The sequence below is a fragment of the Spermophilus citellus genome (assembly GCF_964194105.1).
Source record: "Spermophilus citellus genome assembly, chromosome: 3".
In the NCBI taxonomy this organism is placed as follows: Eukaryota; Metazoa; Chordata; class Mammalia; order Rodentia; family Sciuridae; genus Spermophilus; species Spermophilus citellus.
In genome coordinates this window covers 158,878,370-158,903,946 of record NC_138184.1, presented here as the reverse complement: position 1 = coordinate 158,903,946, position 25,577 = coordinate 158,878,370, and the positions used below count along the sequence as shown (strand labels likewise).

At 37.9% G+C, this 25,577-nt stretch overlaps 1 protein-coding gene across 4 annotated transcripts in view; it reads right to left on the bottom strand.

The window, feature by feature from the left end:
- DOCK4 (dedicator of cytokinesis 4) overlaps positions 1-25,577 on the bottom strand; it is a 446,200-nt gene that overhangs the window by 126,083 nt on the left and 294,540 nt on the right. For all 4 annotated transcript variants that reach the window (XM_081285589.1, XM_081285590.1, XM_081285587.1 and 1 more), the window contains 7 exons: positions 17,962-18,118; positions 13,017-13,114; positions 12,824-12,907; positions 12,558-12,658; positions 9,202-9,283; positions 7,884-8,054; positions 3,054-3,246 (listed from right to left, as the gene is read on the bottom strand). In XM_081285589.1, coding sequence (XP_081141715.1) covers positions 3,054-3,246; positions 7,884-8,054; positions 9,202-9,283; positions 12,558-12,658; positions 12,824-12,907; positions 13,017-13,114; positions 17,962-18,118 — 886 coding nt within the window. The remainder of the gene's footprint in view (positions 1-3,053; positions 3,247-7,883; positions 8,055-9,201; positions 9,284-12,557; positions 12,659-12,823; positions 12,908-13,016; positions 13,115-17,961; positions 18,119-25,577) is intronic.

Below are 25,577 nucleotides of genomic sequence, written 5' to 3'. Positions count from 1 at the left end.
CCTTCAGGTCACTTGCTGTTTTTCTCCATGAAGACAGGCTTCCTTCTGATGTGCTGTGCCCTTCTAGTTACACATGGCAGTCTCTGTTTCTTCAGCGATGAGTTAGTGAACATCAAGTCAAGCCCTGCCCTGCAGGGGCAAATGAAAGCTTTTCCTCTCATGTTGACTGTGAGCTGCTTTTGCTTCTCCGTCATCATCCTCCAAGGGGAGCATCCTATACATTCCCTGCCCCCTTGTCCTTTTCCATGCCACCATATCACAATCACTGACCTCACAACCTTGACCCAGAGCCTCTCCTTCAGGGCTCGGCCCAGACCTTGCAGAATCTACATATCCTGCATCATAAGTCCTTTTGCCCTTCACTGGGCAATAAAGAAATACTCTCAACTTCCACAAAGATTCAGTATTTTTATTCTGGAATGTAGCAGTTTCTTGTCTTAACAATCTATCTAGTCTTGCTTTCTATACTGCCTTCAGGGTATAGAAACAGGAAACAGGGCCATAAACAGAGCAAATCTCACAAAAACATAAATGAGCAAAATTCCCCCAAATAAGTTCCTTACACTTTAAAACTGTCTTGATTACCTGAATGACTCTTTATGAGAGTTTAACCTAACAAAAACTTATCTGGTCAGTTTGGGAGAAATATGGCAGAAATCAACAATTCCTCAGAGACAGCAGGTGAGTCTACTTTGCACTCATCTACCCAACCCTGGAAGAGTCCCAGATCCTTGCAATAGAATCCCGAGGCCTCTGAGAAGCAGTTTGAAAAACACTACAAGAAATATCTTTTCTCTAGGGTGAGGTTGTTTTCTTTTCTTTTTCTTTTTCTTTTTTAAGGGGAGAAATCAGAAGTCCATCAATGGGAAAAAACAATAAATTAAATATGATATATTATTTCAGTATAATATGATACAACAGTGATATAAAAGTATACTACTAAAATCATAAAAAGCACTCCAAAGAAGTACATACAACATGAATGTTATCTTTACAGGACAAAAAGACTAAAAAAAAATCAGGAAAGAAAAAACTGATACAATCTGTTTTTGTAATTATGTAATAAAGATCTAGAATATAGGAACCAGAATCTCTGATATTCTAGAAATTTGTATGAAGAAAGTGAGAGTCAATAGATGAATGGATAAAAAAAATGTGGCATCTATACACAATGGAGTATTATGCAGCACTAAGAAATGACAAAATCATAGAATTTGCAGGGAAATGGATGGCATTAGAGCACATTATGCTAAGCGAAGCTAGCCAAGCCCTAAAAAACAAATGCCAAATGTCTGCTTTGATATAAAGAGAACAACTAAGAACAGAACAGGAAGGAAGAGCATGAGGAAAAGACTACAGTAAGCAAAGACGAATGGGGGGAGAGAAACGGAGAGAGAAGGGAAAGCACATGGAAATAGTAGGAGACCTTCAATGATACATAAAATTATAAGAGGTTATGAGGGGCAAGGGGGAGGGAAAAAAAGGGAGAGAATTGAACAACAGCAGGGGAGGTAGAGAGGGAAGATGGGAGGGGAGGGGAGGGGGGATAGTAGGGGATAGGAAAGGTAGCAGAATACAACAGTCACTAATATGGCATTATGTAAAAATGTGAATATGTAACAGATGTGATTCTGCAATCTGTATTTGGGGTGAAATGGGAGTTCAAAACACAATTTGAGTCAAATGTATGAAAGATGATATATCATGAGCTATGTAATGCTTTAAATAATCAATAAAAAAATAAAAAAAAAGAAAGTGAGAGTACACATAGGAGACCTTGAGTACACCTATGATAAATTTCTTTCTTTGTTTTTAATATTTATTTATTTGAGGATGAACACACAATATATTTATTTATATTTATGGGATGTTGAGGATCAAAGCCTGTGCCTCATACATGTGAGGCAAGTTTTACCACCGAGCAACAGCCCCAGCCCATCTTTCTCTTTTTTTTTTTGAAGTATTTTTTAGTTGTAGATGAACACAATATCTTTATTTATTTATCTTTATGTGGTGCTAAGGATCCAACCCAGCCCCTCACATGTGCTAGGCAAGTGCTCTATCACTGAGCCATAACCCCAGCCTCTGATAAGTTTCTTGATAAAAGTCCTAGATCAGATATCTGACGTTAAGATATTTTATGATTTATTCATATTGTGCTCTATTCTTGTTTGTCAGTTCATTACATTTTATGATAAAATAATGTAAAAAAGTTTCTTTGTTTAGTATATTGGAAATCCTATTTCAAAAGAATTATGTATGCATACATATATGTATTCATAAGGAGAAATGATTCTTAGAATCTATAAAAAGAATTTTTACTTAATGAAACTGATGAAAACTTCTTTAAGTAACACGAAGTGGGGATTTACTCCTATTTACTTTAGGAAAAAAATGAGAAGAAATCAAGAAGCAATGGGATTATGTAACAGAAATTATGACAAAATCAATTTAGTAACATTACTTGCTATTGAGATAAAATAAAAAATGACAGCACGTAAAACTTCCATATAATTTTAGTCAGGACAAAAATCAATTGAAAACTATGAAAAACAAGAGATAAAACAAGGATCATATGGGTGCTTATGAGAACCTCTGAAGGAAATGTTACATTTTTATTGACATTAAAAACAATCTAGAAAAAAAATGTTCCACAAAAATCACGTTACATTACAAGTAGTTATGATTAGAACAAAACATTTAAGCATTAGTTTTCATTCTTTCTTCCTTTTTTTTTTTTTTTTTTTTTTTGAGACAGGATCTTGCTGTTGTTGCCAAGGCTGGTCTCAACTCTGGGGCTTAGGTGATCCTCTACTCACAACCTCCTGAGTATCTGGGACTATAGGCATACACCACTGTGTCTTGTTCATTCTTTCTAGAAATAATATTTTATAAGTCATGCTTTTATATTTGATCACTAAATAAATTTGCCATACAAATTACAACATTTTGAGAAAGTGATTTTCAATTTTTTAAAAAACATTTTCTGCTGACCACAAACTAGGTATATAATGGTCTTCTGGAGACATAATTTTATCTGGAACTCAGCCTACCTGGATTGGTATAAAGCTGGCTTTCCACAGTTTTGCCAATGCACTGCAGCTTAATGGCCTGCAGGGAATCATCCACGTGCATGATGGTGGGCAGGCTACCCAGGGTGTCCTGCACCAAGTTGGCCACTTCCCGAACATCGAAGAGCTTCAGCAGCTCTGAGTACACTGCTGGGAAGGAACTCAGAAACACAGCCTTGAAGAGAAGAGAAATTTAAATCAATTTCCTGATGAATCATGAGAATTGTGACAGTATTTTAAAATGGAAGAAACATGAATACAAAATATTTCTGTTACCAAAACTAAAAAGGCAAAAATTTGAAAAGATCTGTGACAGAAGAAAGTTTTCAGGAATATGCAAAGAAACAACATAATAAAAACTAAGAGAATCTAAAAATCACATTAGCAAAATGGTTGGCAAATCCCCCCCCCCCCCCCCGAATCAGTAAAAGAGAATCAGAAGACAATGAATGCATTACTAAGACCTGGATTGCAGTCACTTGGATTTCATTCTATTTTGGCAAAGCTTTCTGAAATGGTCATTTTAATCTCATTTATCTCTAACAGGCTGAACATATCGATTCCCTAAAACATTCAATTTATGATTTAAGAGAAAACACAGGGCAGGGCAGAAAGCTCAGGTTAAATAAAGTACTAACTTGTTTTCTAATCAACACTGTGACTTTGGAATGTCATTTTAGTTTTACCACTTTTAAAATAAAACAGATCATTGAACAATATCTTGCATCACTTCATGATGTATTATAAACCAAAAAGTGTATGTAAAGACTAAGAACAATTATTTTTTTGGTCAATAAAGGAAGCTTACGATCATTTTATATGGAAAAAATGGATGCCAATGTCAACTCCTGAGAGACATAACTTAAAAAATCGGGCTATGACTGAACATCAAAACAAACTCAGCTCTTGTAAATTCCATAAACAGAGGGCAATGGAAGGAGCTGTCAATCAGCCTCAGCTGCAGTCACTGAGGGAAGCGGGTACAGGTTTCCACTATATTGAGCCTACAGAGCTCACTGGCTGCACAGCCAGGGAAAGTCAACGCCATGGAAACTGAGTGCCGTCCACATGTGCTGATGATTCAAATTCAAAGAGCTAACGATTATGCTCTTGACTCTTAAAAATTATAATTTACTTCTTAAAGTCAATAACTTGGTAATCTCTGTTAAAGACTATATTTATATAACTTTCAATGTACTCTGCAAAGAGCTGAGTCATATGAATGAAGTAAAATACAAGTGAAATGAAATAAAATGAGCCTAGTTTTTGGATTACTAAAACATCAAATAAGTTGATTTTCTTCATGTACCCTTTAATTTATCCCTTAATTCTTTATTTACATCTTTTTTACTTTAAAAAAGTACCTGATACATATGTAATAAGACTATTAAAAAGGATAAAGAAACAAAGATTTTATGACAAGGACAGAAAGAAGTACTAGGGCAAGCTAAGAGTTTTTACTGAAAATAAAAATAAAAGTACAATTTAGTTTTGACCTTCCTGGTGGCCAAGACAAATAGGGAAAAATAATCAGCAGGAATTTACAGCAATATCTTGGGCCTTTAAACCTTCTGTCATTCCTTTTCCTTTCCAGGGGATCCTGGAGCAGGGGTCTGTCTGTGGAATGGGAAACCAAAAACCATTGCTATTCCAGTGAATTGGCCCTTAGTACTGCCCAAGGCAGAGGTACCCAGGAAAGTGTCATTGCAGAGGCGGGCTGTGGCCATGACATTAAATGAACCTCCTTACTAGGACCAGAACAGACAGATGTGGGGCTGCTGTCCACTGATCCAATCTGAGAGATTGCTAGGATGGCTCCTCTGTCTCAAAGGAGTAGGCTTTCCCCTGAGTTGTAGCCATGGAAGAAATTCAAAACTGATCAAGAAATCTGGATTTCTCCCTTCAAGGCAGCCTGATAGAAAAGCCAAGGCCATGAATATCCTTGGTTCTGGATGTAGTAGAGAGAATTCAAAGAAGACCCCCCAATGACCTTTGTTCCCACTGTTCTTACAATTATATTATGCTATAAGGCAAATGGGATTTTGCAGATGTAATGAAGGTTACTAATCAGTTGGTTTTAAAATATCGATTATATAGATGTACCTAACCTAATCACAAACCTTTAAAACAGAGTTTACTCTGGCTGGTAGCAGAAGCAATCAGAGAGATTCAAAGCATGAGAAGGATTCATATGTTTACTGGCTTTGAAGATGGAGAAGGCACATGCTGAAGAATGCCAGTGGTTCTAGAAGCCAAGAGTATCTCCCATGCCCCAGCTCATAGCCATCAAGGGAAGCAGACCTCAATCTTGCAAACACAAGGAAAGATTTATGCCAACAGCCTAAAAAAATCCCGAGAGCATATTCTTTTCCTAAGCCGCCAGATAAGACATCAAAGCCAATTCCTTGATTTTAGCTTTGGGAGACCTTCAGCAAAGAACTCAATGAACTCTGCCCAGACATCCAACCTTCAGAATTGTGACCCCATAAAAGAGCATTAATTAAAGTCATTAAGCTGTGGTCATTTGTTATTCAACAACAGAAAAGGGTCACACTGAATCAATCAGATGAGTGACACCCTGCTTTTGTGAAAAAGGTGTGAGATCACAAGGAAACCTGATATGGAAAGAAGTATGGCTTTCCCCTTCCTCCCAAAATATAGAGGGCCATGCACTCATTAAAAAACTCATTACTCTAGGGTGTTGGGGTGGTGGCTCAGCAGTAGAGTGCTGGCCTAGCATGTGTGAGGTACTGGATTAGACTCTCAGCACTGCATATAAATAAATAAAATAAAGGTCCATTGACAACTAAAAAATATTTTTAAAAAACCCCTCACCAATCTATCATTTTATATGAGCTTTTTCTTAGCATCAAACTAAAAAGAAAATTATTACATCAAAATTTAGGGGTAAAGGATACTGTACAAAACAATAAAGAATGACTTCAGAAAAATTTATAAAGATATTCAGAAGCCTTGCATGTATTTTGTATATTATCTCTTGATTAGGAAAAAAATCAAATATGATTATGTTTTTGGAGTTGGCTTTATGTCTTATCAGGTAGTTAAGGGAAAAAATCAAATATGATTATATATTTATTTATTTATTTGGTAACAGGGATTGAACCCAGGGCACTTAACTACTGAGCCACATCCTCAGCCCTTTTAAAAATATTTTATTAGAGATAGTGTCTCACTAAGCTGCTGAGGCTGGCTTTGAACTCGTGAGCCTCCTGCTTCAACCTCCTGAGTTGCTGGGATTACAGGCATGTATCATCGCGCACAGTTCAAATACGATTCTTGAAAGGTGCCAAAGTTGTTTCTCAAACTTGGTCATGGATAGAATGTCAATAACCAAGAGCAATAGAAGTCAGTGTGTTACAAAAATAAAAGCAGAACTACTCTCCCTGCAGTACCACAGTGGCCGGAGTCACCTTATGGGGATGGTTAGGGTTCAATAGAAATACAACTAAGGTAAAGAAATATTTCTATAGCTTTAAAGAGGGTTAGAAATCTCTAGAATGTCTAGGAAGTGAGAACCCATGAAGTAAGGTTACTCTTAAGAGTAAGAAAATATTTTTCAGGTTCAAATGAGGCAAACTTTGTCTCTGAAACCAGTAAAGAGAAATCTTAGGATGAAAACTCAAGTTACGAATAGCTTTTGTAGAAACGGAAACATGATGGGAACATGTGGTTAGCCTGCTAGATTATGCTTCTCATATATCGACTTCTTCAAGTAGGGTTTGGCTACTGGGCATTTGATATTGAGGTCTCTGGCAAGTTCCTGAAGTGCAGTGATTGTGCTGTTGACTAGAGAGGCCAAGATGACATTTAAAAAAGCCTGTGCTGTATCCTTGCCCAGCTGGAAGATAAGTCCATCACTGTACAGAAGAGAATGTGACAAGAATAGCAATAAACAGTCAGAAAAAGCACAGCTCTATTAGCACAGGACTGGTACACTTCTGCAGTTTTTGCTATCATATGCTATGCCTTCCAAATGCCCCATGTCACCAAATTGTGTCAAAAACCATTAAGGATCTAGTTTGATCTCATCTCCCTTGATAGGTGCTCAAGGATTAAAAGTCTCTGGTCTCGAGAGTATGAACAGAGCCTGCTTCTTCTGACAGATTTGAAACCAAGTCATTAGAATTAGAAGTACATAAGAAGGATTGAGAAAGAATAGAGAAAGATATTCAGAATTATCTCTTGAAACACGTACAAGGCCATGGTATTTGGAAAGTAGATGGATCCTGTTCTAAAACAAAAAAACAAAAAGCAATATGTTAGGCTACACCTGGTAAGAGAACCTGGCAGCATGAACTCAGCTCTGGTCTTACACGATCAGTCCCAGGATGATTACAGTCAAGTTAAATAAAACAAAACAAAACAAAACAACATGCAGTTTAGTGAAGTCTAATGATTCTCCATAGATGAAAATGCAGTACCAGGCTTGGGGGAAAGAACTGCAATAGATTGGCTCTCTTACAATTCCTCCCCTGAGGCTGATGGTGATGTGCCTGACCAGCAGGATGCATCCTGGTAACTGAAACAAGGAGCAGGCAACCAACAGCCCCTCTAAGCAGAGGGAAGGGCTGGGAAAGGCAATCTAGGGAAAGCTGGTGCTCAGAGCTGGGGATGCTTAAGTCTATTCACAATGATGATCAGACTACAAATATGAACTGTGGAGCTGTGGATTTCTGGTGGGGAATTTCAGTTATGCTGCTGTGTAAAACAACAACAAAAACAAAACAAAAAAAGAAAACCCAGATCACATTCACAGTTTTCCTCCATTCAGCAGAGATGGAAACAAATTACCTGTGACTGAGATAATGCTCCAGATCCTTTGCTCTCTTGTGAAAGAAAGAAACGGACGGACATAAGGAGCTCCTGAATGCAGCAGCGGAATTCCTCTTCATTTTGCCCACCAGTGGCAAGGGAAAAGAGCCTTCGGGATTGAACTATGTATTTAAAAATGTATTCTTGTGCCTGAAAAGGAAAAGTTTAAAAAGTTAGCTTCAAAGGAGAGCAAGAATATTTATGTAACCATGACACAGCATAAAAAGCATGGTACAGTATTAGACTTTTCAACTACTGATTTAAACACCAAGGTCCTGTGAGATTTTTAAATGTATTTACTTGAAGGGGTAAGAGCCATTTTTTGCTAATGCCTAATAAATGTACAGAAAATTTAAAATGTTTTATAATTCTGAACGAATGCTGAATTCATGAATGCTGAATATTTTTGATCCTCAGATGGCTTTTTAGATTTGGTCCATGAAGAGATACCTGATTTTCAAAAGTGATTTTGGAACTTAGTGAGGCCCTAAGCAACTTAGACCCTGTCTCAAAATAAAAATAAAAAGGGCTGGGGATGTGGTTCAGGGGTAAAGCAGCCCTAGGTTCAATTCCTGATAACAAAAAAAGTGATTTTGCTTTGGTAGGTACTCTTGTCACTTGGAATTTTACCTTCAAGCAGACCAAAATGAAAAATTCATAATGATTACAATGCTTGTTTCAAAAAATGAATTATTTACCTGTAATACATAGGATGATACTCAACAGAAGACTACCAGGGCGGGGCCTATACCACTGAGAATTTGTATTGTCCTTGAACATGAATCAGATATTAGTATCTCCAAATACAAAGGAACATATAAGGCCCAGAGACAGGAACAGCATCAACTATGAGACCCAGTAAAGCCTCAGGTTTCCTTATTGTGATCCTTGCTCAACAACCCTATTCTCTCTTAAAATTTAAGATGCATGATTCTCAGATGGTCTCTGTCAGGTGGATAGAAACAAGAGCCAGGAACTTCTAAGCTTAACTGCTCATGTGCAGTCTTCTTTCATAGGCCCTTTCCCCCTGACACTCAGGAATTTGACTTCAAGTTTCCAGGAGGCCAGAGAGGCAAGGATTCAATCCTGAGCAGGTTCCAGTGGACAAGCCTGGCAAAGTCCCTTTTGAATATCATCAGCTCTGGAGCAGCATAAGCTGATTAAGATCCTTGAATTGGAATGTCAGTAACATATCATCACCAATTACTGTCTGTGTAGAGGAGACCAATTAGTTTAAGCATCACCGTGCCACAGCTTTGTTAGAATATGTTATCTGTTTTCAACAGCATGCTATTACCTTCAGCACCTCCTGGATATGCTCTTGCCGCTCTGCTTCTGTTATCCTGTCCACATACCACTTGAGAACTTTGATGAGATCTCTAAAATACAGGGAGAAATGTGCACAAAGTAGAGTTGGTTGAACTTTCAATGAAATGCCAATAAACCTGATATGTGCATCATGAGGAATCTTCTTTCCCTGTGAGGTTCATAGTTTTCTATCAATTTGCTATATAATATTTTACTAAGCCTGTAGATCAATGTCACTACCCCTTTTTGAAGCTAAAGAGAGAAAATGTGCTGTCTCCCCTTGAAATTCCCCTTAATCTGAACATATTCCATTGCCCACCCTATTTCTGGCAATGCTCTCTCAAAGGAGTGAACACAAATACTGGAGAAAAGGATTCTGGCCAAGGAAGTGGCTGGAAGTAGGGATGTTGTAGTCAACCCTGAACAACTGCTAGCTGGGATTTCTTCCCCACTGATCACATGAGCAGATAGATGGATTACCTTTCAGCTGCAGGCAAAAGGGAGTAAAAGCAATACCTGAAACTCCAAGCTACACCCCCATGGATTTCTCATGCCATGAAAAAAATAATAAGTCTTATTGCCAAAGTGCACCTTAGAAAACGTTTCTAGAGGAGCAAAGTAGATTTAGCTTTAAGAAACAAAAAATTTCTTATTCCCACATCCCCTGTCTTCCCCTCCTTTCACTTAACGCTATTCTTTTTTTTTTTTTTTGTATTACAGTTCTTTTTTTTTTTAAAGAGAGAGAGAGAGAATTTTTTAATATTTATTTTATTTTTTTTTAGTTTTCGGCAGACACAACATCTTTGTTTGTATGTGGTGCTGAGGATCGAACCCGGGCCGCACGCATGCCAGGCGAGCGCACTACCGCTTGAGCCACATCCCCAGCCCATATTACAATTCTTAATACACATATATACCATAATTTTTGTATCTCTGTTTGTATATAAAGTATGTTGATAAGAAAGATAGTAGAATGAAACAGACATTATTACTTTATGTATGTATGTGACTGTATGACCAAGTGATTCTACCATATGTATAATCAGAAAAAATGAGAAATTATATCCCTTCTTTATATGATATATGAAAGTATATAAGTGCATTCTACTATCATATATAACTAATTAAAACAAATAAAAATTTAAAAAAAAAGAAACAAAAATTTTAAAAAGCAAATCAGTAACCTAGGACACTTAAGATTACATTCTTGCCACATTCAACTTTGGTCAGTTCTTAATTTCTTGAAACAATTCACACAACCATTTTTTTTTATGATAAAAAATGTATACTAAGAGTTTGCTAGCTGGATTCGTTTAGATAATCCTAATTTTGCTGGCAATATTCAAAGCATCGTAATCAAGAGCCTCTTGAAAATATGCCTTTTTTCTGAACTCCATTAGGACTGATGGGATATTGACCATGATCACATTAATGCCAGAGAGCCACTTCACAGTCAATTGGTGCTTTTCAGCCTTGACTTCCATAATGAACACAGGTGTGTGTCTTGTATCTTCCTCATAGCCAACTCAGTGGTCAGGGAGAACTCCATGATGCCAGCATGGTCAAGCATGCTTCTTTTGGGGACACTCTTTTGAAGGTACGTGGGCTGCCTCTGGAGCTACAGTGTCTTGGGCTGTAGGAGGTGGGTAATGTGTGGGTCTTTTCTTTTCATGTGGCTGTGGATGCCTTTTAGCACTACCTTCTTGGCCTTCAAAGCCTTTCTTTTGGCTTTGTTCTGGGAGGGGCAACAGCTTCCTTTTTAACCTTTGTTGCCATTTTAGACAAAAGATCACACAGGAATTTTTGTATCGGTCAGAAAAGAATATCCGGACATGCTAGGAGGTAGATGCTGCAGGAAGTGCTATTTTAAAGATGTCAGCAAATTCCCAACCACCTACAGCTTGAGAAGATTGCACAGGCCTTATCTGTCTCGTTAGGACTGGTTATCTTGCTTTTATGGCCAACTTGAAATATTAGAAATTATACTCTTGTCTTCTATCTTCCAATGACAATTTCAGTGAGAAGCCCTGACCTCCTCATACTGGGATCCAAATTGTTAGGTTGAGCAGGCCAACATTTCAAAACTATTCCTGTTGTTACATTTCACCTTATCGGTAAATCACCCTGAGAGAGGGTAAAGTCTTACAAAAATATCTTAGTTTACTAAAATTTTGGAGACCTACTTTAAGTAAAACATGTCATTGTCAGAAATACTCAAGCTGATCAAATACTTATGTGATTACTTACTACCTTTATATGTCACTTAGATTGGGAGGCAGGTAAAAATCTGCTCCCAGGATCTTTGAGCTCACCTCTGGGAACTGGTGAATTGTGTATGTACGTGCCCACAGGTGCTGAAGGTTTAAGGTAGAAATGTGGACAGCAAGCAATGACAGCACTGGAGTGAGGAAACAGAACTTCAGGGTTATATTTAAACAGGGCCCCAAACTAGAAAGGTGTTATTTATAGGATTGAAAGAGAGAAGAGTTGCCTTCTGGCAATTGTCAACTAAGCTGCCTGGGAGAAGGCACCAGCTAAGCACTATTCATTCACTCTAAGCCTTACTTGCATCATCCAAGTTGGTGGGAAATGAGGAACAGTTAAAATGGCAGCAGCCATCAAAGGGTAGATTCCAGAAACTAAATGACTTGAGGCCAGAGACCAAGTCTTCACATTATCAGAACAAAATAAAAGCTCTAGTATGAAGTAGGTGCTCAGTAGATATTAACAACTGAATGAATGAATACTTTCAAGCAGGTACTAAGGCAAAGATTTTTTCCTGTCCATATCTCTTTCTTTAAGATAATCTTCAGGGGCAGTGATGCACACCTGTAATCCCAGCAACTCAGGAAGCTGAGGCAGGAAGATTAGCAAAGCCCTGGATTTAGGGATACCCTGTCTCTAAATAAAAAATAAAAAGGGCTGGGTATGTGGCTCAAGGGTTAAGTGACCCTGGATTCAATCCTAGTACCGAAAAAAAAAAAAAAAAAGATACACATAATCATCAGGGAATACAATAATTAAATGAAGCCTTGAAATGAAATAACCAGACATTTTTGACTAAAGAACATCAAGTTAAATAGAGATAAGAAGAAAATACTTTATATTTTAGGTCTCAGAAATAGAATTCAGGAAGTTCTTTTTTTTTTCCTGTTTTCAACCAAAATCAGTCCTAGCCATTAAAGAAGGGTGTGTGAGGAAGAAAGATATTGTCTCAAGAGGCACTTCAGTTGCTGTGTTTCATTTCTTCCTGCACCTCCTTTAAATGTTCCTATACAGGTGCTTCTGCTTAGACAAGCTCAAAAGGAACTGCTTCTAAACGAATTACAAGATAAACGGCTTTACCTGTACGCAAGGGCCCCAGCAAAATGACTCTCAATGTAAGTGTCCATTACAGGTTTAAAGTGGTGAAATTTGCTATCTTGCAGCAAATTTATTATGTGAACCTAAAAAAAAAAAAAATGAGCTTTTTAAAACCAAATGCAGATTGAGTTTTTTTTGTCCCGTTAAAAATAAACACATTATCAACGGCATATCTCTAAAACAGCCTCATGAAAGTCAAGATTGAGAGATACAATCATTACAATATAATTGAGTGAATTTGAACTTACCAAAGAATCAAACACTTTAGACCCATATTTCTGGGAATTTTCATCTAAAATTCCAAATAGGGTATCCAGTGTATCTTGCAGAAACTGTTGGATAAAGAAGTAGTAAATGAATGAATAAAATACTATTTGTGCTTCCCCTCCAAATGTTCTTTATTCTGTAAGTTTCCAAGATGGGTAATGAAATAACATGTACCTTTACTATCTCTGAGCCATCGATTTCTTTTAATTTGGAGAGACAGCCTGTGATCTTGTCTGGATGGGTTCTCCATTTCAAAAGATCAAGCATATCACCTTTTCAAATAAAAAAGGAAGATTAATTGCCTTTATAGAGAATAGTGATAAAAGTTGAGTTCTTAAACATGTTGCTTGCCCCTCCTAGCCATTTAAGTTGCAGGCATCTCCAGGATAGCATTTATTTCAGTGTATTCTAATTATTCCTCCCTGCTCCTACTTAACCCTTTAGTTTTCAGGTAGGATGCCGCTTCATCCAAGAAGCCTTTTCTGGGACCCCTAGCTAACCATCTCTTCTATGTGCTCCACCTAACAGTAACTCCTGTCTTACCATCACAGTTGTTTGTTAATGCCCCAAACTGACTATAAACATCAACATAAAATAGATCTAAGCTTGGCCCTATGGTACTCCCAATAGCAAGAACAGAGTAGGTATCTGACTGACAAATGTTTGTTGAATGATTTGTGCCTCTTCCTAGTAAGATGAGAATTTCTTGGGGGCTGAGAACCTCCTTTATTTACGTTTGTACCTCCAAACATGAATACTCCACTTAGCACCCAACTTTGCCTAGATCAAAGGTCTTCTTGATGGACAAAGTGACCCAAACCCTGCAGGACTTAAAGGTCACTGCACAATAATGACAAGCCCAGTGTTCTCAGACATGAGAGTGCCAGTTCCTAGATTTCATAGGCTATCTTCTGCCCTGGATTCTGGGTAAGCACAGTGCCCTGCTCTGCAACTGCCTTCCCTTCTGAAACTACCTGTGGGCCCTGAGCCCTGCAAGCCCAGCAGGGATGGCTTCCAGGCTCAGCAGGGTAGAGAGAGAAGCCTGGAGGGATTTTCCAGGTGGAATAGTGAGAAATTCACTTCAAAGCACTTGTTTCAGAAGAAACCCAAATGGGACTTGCTGAGAGACAAAAAGACTAACAATGAATCAAAACATCCTAAACCTCACAAAAATCAAGAAAGTAGTTGAGAAGGAAAATACAGATTGAACAGAAATGTGAAAAAGCACAAGAGTCTTAACAGGAAAGAGAAACAATTTCACCAAAGACAGATGAGAGAAAATCTTCATAAAAGATTTTAGTAAGAAGTTTACTACAAGTGGAGCATCTCTAATCTGAAAATTCAAAATCCCCAAATACTACAAAATTCAAAACTTTTTGAGCACCAACATGATGCCATAAGTGGAAATCCACTTAAGTTGTGGGTCACTTAAGTTGTGACCTCCTGTGATAGATCATAGCCAAAATGCTGGACCATTAAAAATATTGTCTATAATTAGCATTAGCTTATGTATATAAGGTATATACGAAACTTAAATAAATTCTATGTTCGGACTTGGGTCTCATCCCCAAGATATCTTATGCATATGTAAATATTTTATAATATAAAAAAATCCTAATATCTGAAATAATTCTAGTCCCAAGCATATCAGACAAGGAATACTCAACCTGTACTAAATAGGAATGTGTATCTACAATAGTGAAAAGGAGAAGGATGATTTAAAATAGGAAAAAGAAGAAATATTTGAAATACCAATTTTGAAATAGATTTATGATGTCTTCTAACCAAAAAAAATCATGAAAATGTTTAATATTACTTTCTAATTCAGATATCCTGAGGATATTATTGAAACCTTTTAAAAATGGATTGGCTTTATTTAGAATATCAGATAGTTCCACAGTGAGACCCACAATGAATTACAGAGACAGGGCTCTATTATTCTCCTAGTTTGCTTCTTTCTTCTTCCTCCTTTCTTCTTCTCCCATTTAATTTCAGGATGCCTCCCATTCCTAATATCTTCTCTTTTAAAAACTCCTATTACATTTCCCCTGCCATTCACTCCTCACTTCCCACCCCATCCCATCCCACTCTCACTCCTTCCCCTGGCTCTCTTTCCCTTCCTCTTCAAGTGAAGCAGTTGCTGTGTAGTTCAGGGCTCTCTCCAATGCAAGGAGGTGGCTCTGCTGGTCATACAGTGGCATCCCCAGAGGCAGTAAACCTGAGGTTTACTTAATGCCTTCTAATCACTGAGGATCAGGAGCCTCATGAACAGAGCTTGACAACCAACTATAGTGGTTCAGACAATCCCATTAGGACTGCTCTTAAAGGAGCACATGAAAGCACACAGCAGTTATATCTATATGAACACAATTGTGTATTCAAGTACTCAAAGTTGAGGCAAACTGTCACCTCCTAGGTCTGTTTTAATCATATGAAGATAAGTTAGCTACACATGAGAAACAATGATCTGAAAATATGGATTTCATATATTCCATTTAAGAAGCATTTACTAAGTATACTATAAGAGCTATAAAATATGAGGATGACATGACCCCACTCCTGCTTAAAATCTCTACTTCTGGCAATCACTGATTTCCAGCACAATGTCCTGGCCTTGGCACATTATCCATGCACAATACTGGGTAATACACAGAGCGTGCAGATAGACCTTAATGAATTCTGAAATGCAAATCTGCTCTAAGAAAATGCTTCTAGGGACTGAATCCCTTGTTAAATGTCCAATTGTAGTAGAAATGTGATGTGTATATTTTTTTGAGTGAAGCAAAATGAATACATATCAATTTAATTCAAATTTGGAACTGGATTACTTCTACACAGAGATGTGTGTCAAGCATGTAAATTTTAGAAAGATCAACTGACTTCCTTCTCCCTTCTCATCTCTTAAAGCATGCTATTCATTTCCTGGCTCATTTTGAGCTGTCTTACATTGACAAGGTTAATCAAAGTCAAAATGATAATCAGCCTCCAAAAATGAGCCAGACAGTGCATGGAATTCTGATCCAGCTTCTGTATAGTGAGCTGTTTAATAGAATGGTTTCATGAATAGTTTATTTTCTAAATTTACCTGGAAATGTTTTCTTCTTTTGTAAAGGAGCAACTTCTAATTTTTAGCACTTGGTTCTCCCTTTCTTATGTTCATAATTCTGCCTAACATCCTAAATCCTTGAACTAGAACAAATTCAGGATGCAGGGCCAAATATTTTGATGTCAGTGACTCTACTGTTAGGTTTATCTGTATGGAGGGCAGAATAATGCCCCCCCCCCAAAGATATCCATATCCGAATTCCTAGAAATTTGACTGTTTACCTTACAGAGCAAGAGAGACTTTACAGATGTGATTAAAAGTCTTATAATAGGGAAATTATATTGGATTTTCTGGTCAAATGTAATCACCAGGGTCCTATAAACATGGAAGAGGGTAAGAGAGAAATTTGAAGATGCTACTACTGGCTTTCGAAGATGGGGGAAGGCCCAAGAGCTTATAAATGCAGGCAGCCTCTGGAAGCTAGAAAAGGTAAGAAAAAGTATTCTCCTCTATCGTGTCCAAACACTTTAATTTTAGCTTAGTAAAACTGATTTTAGATACCTGATCTCTAAAACTGTAGGGTGATATATTTGTGTTGTTTTAAGCCAACAGGTTTGTGGCAATTGTTATAGCAGCAATGGAAAGGTTAACTAACGTGGTCCTAAAATGTTTTACTAGGGATGTTATATGTGAATATGAGCTCTATAACATGTAGGATAAATACAATTTTTTTTTATTCATTAGGATGAATTTTTTTATATTCATCCTAATCCATGTAGGATGAACATAAATTTTGTCTAAGAGAGTCAGCAACAGGTTGATTTTGTCATCTATATAACCTCCACAGGAGTAGATTGGTCCCATAACAAATACCTGAGGTTTACTTAATGCCTTTTAATCACTGAGTTTTGTCAATGGATGTTTATTTATTTACTTTAATTGGGGATATGACAGCAGGATTTGCATTTTGTTTCATTGTACACAACTGCAGCACAATTTTACATTTCTATGGTTGTACACACTGTAGCATCATACCATATGTACAATCCTACATGTACCTAGGGTAATGATGTCCATCTCATTCTACCGTCTTTCCTGCCCCCATACCCGCTTACTGTTCTCCCTCCCCTTTTCCCAAAGTTCCTCCATTTTCGCATGCCTACACTGTTCCTCAATGGAGGTTTTATTTAAGTAAACATCATTTACCACTAAATACTGATGAAGTCCAGGACAACTTAACTTGGTGTCTTATCAAAATGCATGCTGAAATTGAGTGGCATTTTAAAAAGTGGTCAATATACTACTATATTTTGCTTCTTTCCTGATACTATGTTCTAAGAGAAGAACTATGCTTTCTTCTACAAAGGATGTTCCATGACACAACAGACAGAAGTAATAACAGCTAACAAATGTTTAGGCACAGTGGTGTTCTATGAGACACAATACCTTATTATGAAGTGATTCTCCTCAGTATAATGAATCTAACTTATTAATATAGCATTCAGGGTACGAGCTAAGAGCCTTATATGGCAACCATGAAAAACTGAAAAAAATGTTTAATTTACTTCTTTCATTACAGACGATGTTTTCATAACAATTTGCCAAGGAGAAAAGCTTGCTTTATTAATCATAACTTGCTAAACAATCACTGACATAAAAAGTAATGCCAGAGCAGAAAAGCAATATCCATCTAATTAAACAAAAAACAGGCTTTATTCTAAAGCCTACAATTAGCACTCTTTATGGAGCTATAAAACAAGACATTAAGGTGGTGGTATTTTTTCTTTTTTTTTTTTGTCTCTTTTAAAAATGCAGCTGGGTTTTAATGATTTGTTTGAGGAGTTGTGTACTTGATTTTCAACACTGGGATAATTTTGAAATCCTTAAATGTCAGGTATTCAACAGATCATTGGGTCACCCCTGTTTCCATTTTATTGGAAATCCTAAAAGATCAACAATTTTTCTAGTGCAAAGTTCTTAAATGTAACTGTAGTACTTGCTGAATATTCTTACCAAAATGCATACATGCACTTAGGTACAAAGGCTTTCAAATAACACTGTATCATACATTACCATTTTGTGTGAGTTTTGTGGAACAGAGAAAAGATGTTATCCAAAAAGACTCTTTTGTTGCCTTCATGGCTTGATTATTATTCCCAAGAAAAATGCCCTTGGAAAACGGAAGCTTGAGGTAGCGGGTAGTATCCTGAAGGTTTGTGTTTTCTTCACACTGTTAAAATATTTAAACAAAAAAACAAAAGAGGGGAAAGAGACTTCATTAAGAATTATTGAGCAAAATTTCCATTCCTACCCATTTATGAACAAGGAAACATTCCAAAAAACATTATAGGCAGAATTTGGCTTTTAAGTAAAATGCAACAAAAATGTGTAAAAAGAATTAAGTACAAATTATGGACTCAGATCCATCTGAATTTAAATCCTAGTGCTGTCATTTCCAATGTGAGAGACCTTATCAAGCTACTTAACTGCTCAAGAGTTTCTGTTGTCTTTCTCTAAAACCTCATTATCTTGTCAGAAGAATTAGATTACATAAAGTCTTTAACACAGTCCCTGATACACCGAAAATGCTCAAGAAATCATATTTGCAGTGACCAGAGGATTTTTAAAAAGAATGCTTAAATTTTTCCAACATCTCAGCTGAGTCAGCTGTTAAAGCTGTACTTTGAAAACCCGCAATTAGAGAAAAGGTATTTCAGATAATCTAATAGTCCCACTATGCAAAGGAAATCTCTTCTTCACAAAAAATGTTGGCTAACAAATGTAAAAGAAATTACAGACTCAGAAAATATAATATCATATCCCTACTGTAATTATTTCTTCAGTTAAGGACTGCTGTTTACTGCTAAAATCAGCAGGAGAATCCTTGATGAGGACCTGAATGCTCATGTGATGCCAACACATAGATTACTTCCTATTAGCAAGAGGACAAACACAACTGCATGTGGGGGGTCAGGCTGTGATCACACCAAGGCAGGCAACACAGGGACACACATCATCTACAATGCATTGTCACCAAAGATGTTCAACCTGGCACCAGAGGAAACACAGGAATGGAGCCACATGCTGAACAACGCTAGAGAAAAGCATCAAGACAAACCCGGAAAGTGGTGCCTTCTGCAGTAGGCGTGGCCCATCTCTTCAAGTCAGTGTTGTCAACAAAGGGATTGTTCTAGATTAATCAACACTTCAGAGACAGCCTGATAAAACATATGGTCCTGGATTTGAACAAGCATGCTGAATTGCCCAAATATTTTTGTGGGTATTTGAAAGTTAAGTTCTAAGTGAGATAAGAATTTAGTGATTGAAAAAAAAAAACATTAATTGTTAAAAAAAAAGTACATTAAAATAAATATATATGCTCGGTTATCATTTATTTTAAAAGTCTATATAGCTAGAAGGATACACACTAAGGGGTTAACAGTTAACATAATCTTAATAATGAGAGTATGGTGTTTTTATCTAATTTTGGTTTATTTGTATGCTGCTTTTTTAATGACAAATTAAAATTTTGAGAAAAAAAAAATGTAGCCGGGTGCTGTGGTGCACGCCTGTAATACCAGTGGCTGGGGAGGCTGAGATAGGAGGAGTGCAAGTTTAAAGCCAGCCTCAGCAATAGCAAGATGCTAACCAACTCAGTGGGACCCTGTCTCTAATAAAAATACAAAATTGGGCTGGGGATATGGCTCAGTGGTTGAGTGTCCCTGAGTTCAATCACTGGTACCCACAAAAAAAAAAAAAAAGTTGTAACTGACATAGACCTGATAGAGTTTAGCCTCTTTGGGGTATAAATTCCTTAATTCCTTCCTTCCTTCCTTCCTTCCTTCCTTCCTTCCTTCCTTCCTTCCTTCCTTCCTTCCTTCCTTCCTTCCTCCCTCCCCCCTCCCTCCCTTCCCCCCTCCCTCCCTTCCTTCCCTCCCTTCCTTCCTTCCCTTCCTTCCTTCCCTTCCTTCCCCTCCTTCCTTTCCTTTTCTTTTTTTTAATATCTATTTTCCAGTTGTAGTTGGACACAATACCTTTATTTTATTTATTTTTATGTGATGCTGAGGATCGAACTCAGGGCCTTGCACATGTGGGGTATAAATTTCAAAACTCATATGAACTCTATTTATTTAAATCGGTTCAAGTATTTTCCTGGTAACAGGCAGGAGTTTAATCACAGAAACCCTTGTACTTGAGACTTTTGTATGATTCACAAAGTGTTTTTATAAAAAAAAAAATTATTTTCAATTAAGTCTTTAGGAAGAATTTACAGAAACAAAATCAGAATATTAAGAGATATTCTTACTAGCAGATCTGCCTCATAACAGGAATATGAATACAAAAATAATAAACGGTGTCCATACTTCTCTTCTAGTGTTACAACTCCAAATACTTCCTTTTATTACTGTGGGTTACTTCGCATAGACAGACGACTGCATAAAATACACACATATATTTTAAAGAATAATTAGAAGGTGAACACTTCAAATGCTTTCTTCAGAAAAACTGCTTGGGGCAAAGCAAAGTTCTGGAATCCTATATCACTGCCCCCCCCCCCCTACTCTTGTTCCTGGTGTCGGGGCCATCATAGCAAATCATGGAACCCTAAATTTATTCCCCAACTAGATATGGTCTATAGAGTTAGAAACAGGCTCTGGTTTCCCATCCCCAGCCTGATTTGTCTTCCATAGATCTAACCACCACTTCCTATGGCGACTAAAGTCTCATGACAAACTGAGCTCAGACAGGCTGCCCAGCAATTTCCTGGCTACCTCCCTAGGAATTGCATGCAGCCTGTCCTAGTCTGGTATGCTGCATCTGTCCACAGAAATTCTGACCCTATACATATTTCTTATTCTCCCAACTCCCTCATCTAATCTTTTTTACTTCCCTCCTCCTTCTTCCTGGGGAGCTAAGCATCTGAGCCTAGGACATGACATCTTGACAGCTTCTTGTAGCTAAACTCTATCACCCTCACTCAAGTACAAAACACAATAATAAATATGGTCAATACTTTAGACACAAAAGTTATTTTAAGACCTTCTACCAAGACCACTGGTGTGTGTGTGTGTGTGTGTGTGTGTGTGTGTGTGTATGACCATGCAGAGAATTTTACCTATCAACTCAATAAAGAAAAACATACAGCCACTCTTTGGACAGGTTTTAATCAATTTATGAAATGCTAAAGAAATTATACAGAAATTTCTATAGCATATCTTATTTTTCTTTGAGCTTTTTCAGCATGCATGCTTAATACATAATACAAACACTAGACTTAACAACTCAGAGAGCTACAGTTTATGAGAACACATTGTATGTCAGGCACTGCTAAGCACTTGTGTGTCTTTTCTTCTCATAACAACCTTATGAAACAGGATATTGCAAACCTGAGGAGCTTATGTGTTTTACCTAATTTCACAAGAGTAGTCAGTGTCAGATTCAGGATTTGTATTCACAACTACTATAAAATATTGCCTCTTTCTAAGGTTGTTTTAACTTCATTTTGAATTTGAATATAATGCATTTAAAATTTATTGATTTGTAAATAAAATATGGAACATTTTGTATGGTTAAGAAAGTTCAAAATACGTTCTCTTACCAAAAAAAAAAAAGGAATATATGTGGGAGAAACCTGGGAAAGAGCTCTGAGTTGTAATGTAGAAGTGAAATGATTTCAAAAGAGAAAAGGCCATGAGTCTTTCAGGGAAATGGCTGGTGTACATGCCGAAACCACTCAGAGAAAAAAAGGAATCATGTGACTTGGATGGAATGGGTAAGAGGGGCAGATAGGAGATGAGACATGACACTGGAGCATGAGATTTCTAAGAATGAGCAAGAGGTCAGTCCTTTGAGGGCCAGGACTCTAGAAAGGAAATAGGTTCGAGAACAGTAAAGAGTAGAAACAGGGTTCCACAAGGGAGGCCTATAGGGCAGGGGCAGGTGATAGCAAGGGTTTCAGCCAAAAGGGTTACCTCGACTCCTAATAGGAAGTGCACAGTTTACTAGCAGAAGCCAGCGAATGAAAAGAGTCAGTGGTGAATGCCCCAGACATTGTTCATCTAGGTGGGAGAAGGAGGAAACAAATGGGAATGAACAATCTCCCAGTTAGGTGAAAAGCTGAGTCAATGAAGCCACGGAAATGACTCTGAAAAGTGTGGTTAGCACTGCTGGTTCTTTATTTGGAAATATTCAACCCTGAAAATAGGACCAGTATTGGGGAAGCTGCACCAAACTGTAGCTCTGAGATTCTTCTACCTCATGCAAGTGAGAGATGATTTTGTCATCATGGTAAAATCCAGTTATACTCCCAAACTGGATGATTGGTAAAATATGGATCATTTGCATTCTGGGGAACACTTGTATATGGACTGTTTTGGCTTTGGCAAAGGGATTTTTTCCCATCAAATCCAGGGTTCTCTTATGAGAGCAAAACACAGCTAAAGTGTTGCTAGAGTTGTGGTAGCTGTGTGATGGTAGTTGGTTGAGGGAAGAATGAATCAAGCAGTTCTTTTCAGGCAAAACAAGGCCTTCTGAGGTTGCTATCAGATTGGGTCAACGAAAACTACGTCACTGTCAGAGTACTAGATAGTTCTCTGTGTTTGCTTTGAAAAGCTGGAATCTGTGCAGTCATCTTAAAATGGCTAGGAGTTGATTTACTACAAAGAAGAGGAAGGAGATGAGAACCAGCTATTTTACCATACATGGTTCTGAAATCAGATCTGACCAGGAGGATATGTTCCTTCAGAATCTTATAGAAGTATCAAAATGCAGGCTCTGTAGTAGCAGAGGTAGCTTCAATCTTTGAGATTACATAACTTGCTCACAGATACATTTTTTTTTTATTTTTTATAATGGAAATCAGTACAAATAGTACAAATCGGTACAAATAGTGAATGGTACAGTATATGCTAGGCTACTTGGGACTCCTGTCTTAGGTACATGAAAGACACCACAGTGGTCAGTCCATGAATAGTGTTCTGGAACACGATATGTGCCATTTTGTAAGACATGCGATTTAATAAATTCCTACTATTAGCCAGTCCTTCAATTCAGCATTACTAATGTAACAAGGAAATGGACACGGCCCCTGTCCTTGAGGGCATTATTATCTATCTAATCTTGGTGCTTGTTTGTTAGAACTGATTTCAGAGCTCTGAAGACCACTGGATAGTAGCTCTTCTGGGGAAGGGAAAGAAGTATTTCTAGGAAGGACTACCTGACTTCAGTCCTAGAGAATAAGAGGGTCACCCCACAGGCAAGGGAGAAAAGCCAAGGGAGGGAAGAAGCAATGCAAGGAAAAGCTCTGGGGAATAAAGTACATGTACGAGGTCATGGGCACATGACAGTTAAATGGAATGTGAGATCCTGGGACACAAAAATGACATTAGTGCCCGGTGCAATGTTGCACGCCTGTAATCCCAGCAGCTTGGGAGGCTGAGGCAGGAGAATCGCGAGTTCCAAGCCAACCTCAGCAAAAGCCAGGTGCTAAGCAACTCAGTGAGACCCTGTCTCTAAATAAGAAAATACAAAATAGGGCTGGGATGTGGCTCAGTGGTTGAGTGCCCCTGAGTTCAATCCCTGATACCCACCCCCAAAATAAATTACATTAGTGGAAAAATTGTGAAATCCAAGTAAATCTTGTGTTAACAGTGTCTTAGCAAGATTAATTTAGTTTTGATTGATATGTTACAGTTTATATAGGAGGTTAACATAAGGATACTTGGGTGATAGCTACATGGTAATATTTGTAACTCTAAATGAACCTTAAAATAACTGTTAAAAATGCACAGGCATAGATGGACAAATTTATGAAGTATAGTATGGCTAGAACATAAAATTGTTCAACACAGTAAAGCCTTGGGACTATCCCAGACCTCTTAAATAAGAAAAACCCCAGGTAATTCTGATAGTCACCTCTGGTTAAAATTCCCTGAATTGAAGCAATACCATGCAACTGGCTGTTTAGTTATGGAGGATGAGCGTGACAAAACAAGGAAATTTTGCAGGTTTCTATTCATGGCAGGAGTGGATGGAGGTGAGATTAAAAGCTCAGTTTTGGAAATGCTGAATTTGAGGTATCTTTGGGAAAAACCAACTAAAGATGTTCAGTAGGCTGATAAAAGTTGTGGACCAGAAAATCAGATTTGGCTGTCATCAGCATAGAAATGTAGTAAGTTAATCCATGGAAGTGGATGAGGAGATCCAAGACAGAAGGCAGTGGAGGGTTAATCCATAACAACAACATTTTAGGTGTAAAGACAGAAATCCTCAAAGAGGAAGAAGAATGGAACTCAGAAAAGCAATGCCAGACAGATGACAGAATATGGGATTTTCAAGAAGTATAATCAACATTGTCACATACTACTACAGGAAAGTCAAGTAAAGGAAAAAACAGTTTAAATTATTTTGATATAGTGACTTTAGCTCCTGGGTGGACATTCATGACCTGGAGGTGAAAAACTTTACTTGAATGGTGGAAACACTGAATGGGATTGACTGGGACACAGGAAGTAGAGAAAGGGAGAGAAGACTGGTTTCTAATGTAGGCTGGATGTCATGATGGAAAGGGAAGAGGGAGTGTGGTAGCTATTTTTTTTTAAAATGTTTTTTAAAGAAAAATGCTGCAGCATGTTTCTGCTCTGAGTGAAGAGTGCCAAATAGAGGAAATAGTTATGGATGCAGGAGGAAGAGGGAGGCCATTGGGAGGGTCAGCATCCTAGAAAACATAAGAGGGAGGAAAATACTGAGGGCAGAAAGTAGAAGAATTGGCCTTGGAGAAAAGGAGCCTTGCCTCATTCCTTGAGACAGGAAGCAGGAAGAAAAGGAAGGATGCAGATAAGTTTGCAGGTGGCAGGGGGGAGAACACAGGAAGTTAAGGAAGTTCCTGTCTGGTGGCTTCTGTTTTCTCTATTCAGTAGACAGGAAGTAGTAGGGAAGGGAAATTGTAAAATCTTGCTAGTAGTTCTGTGGGGATTGAGAGGGAGGTAATTAGTCTGCCTGAATGTTGGTGGTCCTGATCTACACTGGTTAGGCTGATGCCAACCTATAACCACTATAATTTCCTCTAATAATACCCAACTTTGCCTGGAGCAGGGTAAAGGAGGGGGCAAGGAGAAGGCAAAGTTGACAGACTGACCCAGGACTGGTTTTTATTTCCCATGTTGGCACAGCAGAACTAAGGAAGAAGAAATACCCCAAATAAGAAAAGAAAGTATATAAAGGCAGGAGCGATCTGTTGGAGGAGACTAAGACTGGAAAATAGAAGTAGAAAACTGGGAGGTTGAAAGGTTATGGTTAGGATATTGTGAGTTTAGAAGTTTTGATATGGGATGATTCTGGATCATTTATTTTATCCATCCCCCATCCTCCCACCTACCTACCCACATATTTATCTATCTGTCCTATCAATTACCAGGTATTTATTTAGCACTCATGTGGCATGTCCTGCTGGGTGGGAATGAAGGAACCAAAGAATAACCACACTGAAGTTAAATGCAAATGAAGGTCCAGCAGGATAGGCAGAAAGTCACAGTGCAATATGGAAGGAGCCTTATAGAGGGTAGGCAAGTTCTTCAACAGAAGTGAAAAGCCAGTCAGTATTTCTGAAAGGGGTGAGGAGACAGCTGACCTCTAGCCACTGGCTTCAGAGACAAGCTTTTCACCCCAACAGGTATCTGGGAAGCCCTCTC